Source organism: Rhinatrema bivittatum, chromosome 1 (genome assembly GCF_901001135.1).
Source record: "Rhinatrema bivittatum chromosome 1, aRhiBiv1.1, whole genome shotgun sequence".
Classification (NCBI taxonomy): Eukaryota; Metazoa; Chordata; class Amphibia; order Gymnophiona; family Rhinatrematidae; genus Rhinatrema; species Rhinatrema bivittatum.
The window spans coordinates 397,266,628-397,273,279 of record NC_042615.1 but is presented as its reverse complement, the minus strand read 5'-3'; the positions used below and the strand labels follow the sequence as shown (position 1 = coordinate 397,273,279).

General features: G+C 43.3%; 1 protein-coding gene across 1 annotated transcript; it reads right to left on the bottom strand.

Annotated features, from left to right (window-relative positions):
- Positions 1-3,210: 3,210 nt before the first annotated feature.
- TMEM271 (transmembrane protein 271) lies at positions 3,211-5,804 on the bottom strand. The gene has a single exon (XM_029585372.1). The coding sequence runs from the start codon at positions 5,430-5,432 to the stop codon at positions 4,485-4,487; it is 948 nt and encodes a 315-aa protein (XP_029441232.1). The 5' UTR covers positions 5,433-5,804; the 3' UTR covers positions 3,211-4,484.
- Positions 5,805-6,652: the final 848 nt, after the last annotated feature.

Here is a 6,652-nt window from a genome sequence, read left to right as displayed (position 1 = left end):
TAAGAATATCTATAGACTTTATATATGTTTTATAGCAAATGCAAAGAACACATAGTTTTGAAATGAAAGCCCTGATTGTACTTTCTGTCCTTACCCCTTTTTTCTGTGGCTTAAGTTAGCCATGCTGTGAAATTGAACTCGCTTTGGCAGCTAAAACAGTGTGTACTATTTTCAGCCCAGCGAATTCACCCAGGTACCTAGCAAATCTTTTTAAAAGCTGCCCTCCCTGTTCAGAGTCATGCCGCATAGGCATGAGACCCATAGGCATTTATAACATAATTAAACTCCAAAAATCATGAAGACTCAACCGAGTGATCCAGCCACTAAAAGGAGCTCTCCAACTGAAAGAGTAACTGAAATGGAATGCAAAGCTGAAGCTGGTTCTTTCAGGCACTGGCAACCAGAAGGCATTGTTTAATTATGTCTACTCTAGATATTAAACCTGGGTCACACTGCATTTTATTATACAGTAACAATTTTTAAGTTACTTTTTACCTGTAAACTGAACAAATGTAGCTTGTAAATATTAGAACTACTCATATTAGGCAACCACTCATTTAGAAAGCAATTTGTATTACCACAAATCTGCTTTAATATAACTGAAAATCAGGAAATTCACTATACTGCAGTTAGTTACAGATTTGGTCTTCAAATTTCTCTTCTTGCCTACCTGTGGATTACCACATAAAGGGAGCTCTTAAACTGAAGGCAGTGACTACCAGACCTCAGGTCTTCAGTCTCTAAATGATTTTAAGGTTCTAACTGATCATGATTGATTTTCTGGCAGAATGCCATCAACTGTTGGACCTTGGGTATATTAATTCTTAATGACTGCATAAATTCTCTGAACAACAGTCACTTCTGCTTGACAAGTGAGTATTTGTATATTAACACTAGCAGCCATGTGTGTGTTTCATACAGGTTACAGGACAACTTTCCTTCCTCTTAAGAGTTCTGCTAGAGAAGGATGGTATTTTTTTTTTTTATTATTAAATAAAGTCTCTTCCTATACAACAGTAAGATACAAGATGACTTGTCTCCCTTCAGTCACATGGAATCATGGAGGGCCTGCCTCACCCTCAAAAGTCCTATTTTCAGCCAACACTTGCTGACTATCTAAAGCCCTGAGAAGGTTAAAGGTATGCTCTCAAAGCACTTTTTCATCATGGCAAGCTTTAGAGTCCAAATAATAAAAATCAGTTGCTCCCCTCCCCACGAAAAGCTTCCTAAAATTTAATTATACTAGGGGAACCTCCCCCAGAGTGTGTGTGCTGGGGAAAAATGATCTCTTATTCAAATAATCTCTCTCTAGCTTATTATAATTTAAGGGCATAGTGATTGTGAGCATTATACTTGTCAACCACTGATTATGGTGAGCCATTTTATAAAAGGTTAAAATTTGTGTTAGGCTATAGTTATCCTAACAGTGATATTAGTTATGGTAAATTTAGCATTTTCCAATCTTCCAGGATATTCAACTGTGAAATAAAATTGTGACAGGCTATAGCTCTGAGCAAATCCAGCAACTACGGTATATCTAGAAAGCAGTGTTTTAAGAAGATGCAAAAGAAAGAATGTGGTATATATGTGATGGTTATTTGAAATGATTTGCCTTGTTTTAAGTTGTATGGTTGAATATGTAACCTACAAAGAAAGGTTGATAAGTGGGTAAATATTTTAAAGAAAATAAGTTACCTTTACGATGATGTGTACTAAGGCAACATTCTTACCTTTCAATTCAATATCCCTGTGCACTTATCTCTGGATCTGGCCTTCTAAATTATCAGATTATAGACAAACCTTCATATAAATTAATTGCAACTATTCATTTAGGCACTACTGCCAATTTTACACCTTCATTGCCTTATAATTAAATCACTTAATCACTGCATGTTAAATAGGTATTCCTCAATTTTTTATATATATATTTTCTCAATGCAAATAAAAATGGGATTTAAACTTCTCTAGTTATAGTTTGAAAGCTCGTTGTACAGCAGGAATGTTGTGCTTTTGAACCCTGACACAAGTCAAGTGTCCTGGTTAGAGAAATGCATGTTTTAATGTATACTGATGATTAATTATAAGGCAAAAGGTATATGATTGACAAGTCATAGGCACTACCAGCAAACAACATTAGGGTTCATCTATAGGTTTTGCATTTTTCTCTCTCCATTTAAGAGTACATTATTATGGGTACATCCACATTCTAAATCATGCATTACAATTCCTACAGGATTCTGTTCTACAAAGATTCGGAGAAGAAATTCTGTACAAGGTAAAAACAGATTTCCACCCTACAGCGATCAATGCTTCCCAAAAATCTTTTCTACCCTGTGAGAAAAATGGCAGAGGATGAAACACTGCAGTTATTTTGGTTATGTGGCTGATAACTTTTGCACTGTAACCACATTCATAGAAGGAATTCCATTAAATAACAAACAAAAAAAGTTTGCCTTTGTTACAATACAAACTTAAAACAATACTGAAAGATTATGGAAAGAGAAATGAATAGCACCATCTCTCAATCTTGATGCTCAACATTTGGCACTAAGGGCCATTTGTACTGAAAGGTTTCTCCCTTTTGTGACAATGAAAACAGTTTTACAATAAGGCCATTTTAGCAAGAATCAAGTCTTAAAAGAATTACAATCAATAATTCTTTTTAAAATTGCTGGTCAAACTCTGTTATAGCTTGTGCTATTTTAAAATATATCTGTTATAAATTAGTTAAACTGTGTCCTCCAATGAACTACAAGTTGAGTATCAATACTCTATCATACATTTGAATACTTATTTGCTAACAACGTTTGATCACAGCTTGATATTGTTCTTTGCAGTCTGAAATGAAATATTGTAAAAGGTACTTGTTTATTCTAAAGTCATAGCAATTGTTAAATAAAAGCAATGTGGTGGGAAGCTTCATAGTACATTCTTACAATGGATGCTTTTCATAAAACTAAGCTTAGTTTATTTTCATTTAAAAAAAATAAAAAATAGAGTATACTTTATTCTGAATATTCCTTAGCATTCCACAGCAGGATGAGACAATAAGTCTGGGAAAGAGGTCCAATCTATTTGTATGCAAATTAATTTTACTGTAAATCATGCCAATCTAATGGCCTGAGATAATTAATATTGAAAAAATAGCAACAGCTGTTGCACTTCAAAGAATTATTTCAGAATAAAATGGCATAATCCATGCTTCTTAGCAGCTTTTCCATTACAGGAAGGCTATGTAAATACAATGATCAACACTTTTCATTTACTTAAGCCTACCCAAGTTGATAGACTTCTAAATTATTAAAGCAAAATGAAAGTTAGAGCACATGAGTGCATGTAGTTTAAAAATAGAACTAAAAAACTACCCCTATTGAATGATAATGACTTTCTTACATTACATACACACTTATAAATATTGTCACTCTTAATGGAATAATTATTATTGGCCTTTAGGGGTATACTATACAATGTTTTCAACTCAGAAATGAACTGGCCATTTGTGAGGATGCAGTATACTATAGCTTTACTAAACAGTTGCCCCATGAAAGCTCTTACAGTAGAATTTAATAAGCAGGCACCTCAGTGTACAAAAATCTCAGTCATCTTTCATTAATTTAATTTTTGAAAGTGCAGCTTTTCATATGCATTTTACAGGACTAAAAGGCTGGAAACTTTAAAAAGGAACTTAAGAGTTGCAAAAAGTATAAATATAAGAATTTTCTCCAAAACACAAGTCTTGACATAATTGAACGTCTCTTCATTTTATAACAAGGTATAGAGTTTGGTTTTTTTTGTTTTGTTTTTCCAGCGAAAGAAGCGTCCATGGGCTGGTTATTCTCATTTCCGAGATTTAAAGCTATGGAATACATAGATGACTGCTGATGATTCAGTAAAACAAACTGACTTTACCACTCTACAATAACTGAAGAATGCAGCCAAACATCTATGGTAAACCTTTAAAGAACGATCTTGAGGAGAAACCTCGTTCCACATAAAAAGGAGACAAAAAAAAAAAATAGAACAAAAAACACACAACCATGTACCACAATCACGCAGCACTGTGCCCCAGCCGAAAGCATCACAGCAAGAAAATGGTTATCTAAGAAGGCGCAGACAGAATGGTTAAGCCAAAAACAAAAAAGGCGGCTCTCTTAATGATTACAATAAAGAATTCCCAGTTTGTTGGGTATTAAAACTGGAGGAGACAAAAAAAAAGTGGAAAAATCCATCGTCCCTTCTATTAAGAGATAGGGCCAGCCTGGGCCACTTTCTTCCACAGGAACTTGTGCCAACAGTGCTCACCACATACCATGTACGTGAGCACTACTAATCTTTTCCTCGCGTGCATATTTGACTTTTCAAATATCCCCCCGCTGCCCTCCAACCCAAAAGCCAAGCGAAGTTGTGGGGCGTGGAGGGAATCTGACAGTGCAGTGCGCGCCGGGCGCTGATTGTCGGTGCCAAGCGGGCTCTCGCGGGGCCCCCTACACGCGGTAGATGCTGCTACTGCTGCTGCTGCCGCCGCTGCTCCCCTCTGCCGGGTAGATTTCCTCGTAGGGCGGCGGCCGCTCGCTGGGCAGCGGTTGGCAGTAAGGATAAGAAGAGTTCAGGTCGGGGTCCGTGGGCGAGTAGCCGGGTAGTTCGATGGAAGGGTGGCCCCCGCAGTGCACCTCTACCCCGGCCTCGTCCAATACGTGGAAGAGGCCCACGTTTATGTAGGAAACGGCCTGGAAGGGGCAGTCCCCGGGGGAGAAGTCTCGCTCTTGGCGCTCCGAGGCAGGTCCCTGGCGGCGGCGACGCTGGAGCCGCCCACCCCGACAGCGTCCCCCGCGGCTCCGGCCCCGCTGCTGCTGCTCCTGCTGCTGCCGCCGGGCCCATTTGTAGTTTTTGACGAGCAGCAGGTTGACGAGGCCGAGCAGGCACTCGAGCGCGTTCAGGATGGTAGAGATGAGTAGCCCCCGTTGGTAGTCCTTCAGCTTCTGGCAGCCGGCAGCAGTGTCCGGAGGTGGGGGCGGCGGCGCTCGGGGGACCCCGGGTTGCTGCAGGCAATGGTGCGAATACTTCCTCTCCGCCAGCGATACCGTGTCTCCATCGATGACGGCACCGGCGAAGGCGCTCAGCACCCCCAGCATGAAGACCAACACTCCGAGCAGCAGCAGGTTCTGGGCGCCGGGCTTCCCGCCCTCGCCTCCCGCCGCCTCCTCCTCCTCCTCCTGGCAGCAGAGCAGGGCGGAGCCCAGCAGCGAAAGCCCGGCGCAAAGCAGCAGCCCCGAGTAAAAGGCTCCGGCGGCGGCGCCCAGGCGGAACGGCTCCCCCTTCAACTCGGAGCCCAGGGAGAAGCACTTGAGGCCGACGGCAGCGGCACTGAGGGCGCAAGCGAGTAGTAAGCAGCTGCAGAGCGCGGTGCAGGCTCCCCGGGCGCCCAGCTTCATCCTGCGCCGCCACCACCGGGTGCTGCCGCCGCCCTCGCCCTGCTGCTGCTGCCGCCGCCGCCTCTGCTGCCGCTTCTTCGCCGCCGCCTCCTCCTTCCGTCCTGCCGGCACTCGCTCCTCATCCTCCCGTGTCCTCCTCGGCTGCCCTTGCCGGGGCTGCGGCGGACGCTGGGCACATGGCGCAACTCAGAGAAGAGGAAGGACCGCTGAGCAGCGACGGGAGCTGGTGACTGGGAGCCTAGCCTCTCTCATGCTCCCTTTCGCTTTTAAGGGGGAATTAATTATTGATGTAAACGAGCGGCTGCTGCCGAATTAGAGAAAAGAAAGCCTGCGCGGTATGGAAAAACCAATGGTGCAGCCTCCAGCTCGCCTGTACAGGCGCGACAGCCCGACTCAGACTGCGAAAGCAAATCGCTAAAGTGCCTGTTGCCAGAGCTCCCCACCCCCCTATTAAAAACCCAGCCGCCCCCCCCCCCCCTATTTTGCTTTCCTACGTCTAAAATGGCGGGAGAGTTTGGGGTAGTATTGGTCGTGCCATGGGGGCAGCTTTGCGTTCTCCTTTCTCTTTCTCGCCACCGGCACAAACGTAGGGGCAGCGTTTGACCCGGGCAAGAGAAAGGAAAGGTATTTCCCGCGCGCCTGTCGCCAGCTGTCGCGCACGTGACCGGGTGGCGAGGACCGACTTCTGTCGGCTGTGCAGACAAACCCGAGGGATAAAGCATGGCAGCTTGCCGCTGAGCTCGGATTCGGGGGGCTAGTGCGGCCCGCACTGTGACTGCGCATTCCATGACAACCTGGCTGCAGTCCTTCGCTCTTAGCGGAAGCAAGATTTCGCGATGCGGGAGCTGCTGCTGAAGCAGGTTGTAATTAGTGATGTCAGACTTCACATATGATGCACAATAATGCTGGCGTTTTTGTTGTATTGTAGTCAAGCCAACTGCAGAACTGAAAACATCAATTGTAATCATATTTTGTGCATTTGCAGAAAACACTACCAAAGAATTAGCATGTTATTACGAATGATTTTTTACATATTTTGTCGATATTTTTTTCAGTATAACATAATTCCTTCGTTTACTACCCACTCCTAAGATTTTCTAAGCCGCATCATAGGCTTTAAACAATTATTTGCTTAAAATCTAGAAGTAAATCTAGGTAAAACAACCTAGTTCTCCTAGCTCACCTGATCACAGGGGTTCTATGAACCTATCACCCTCTTT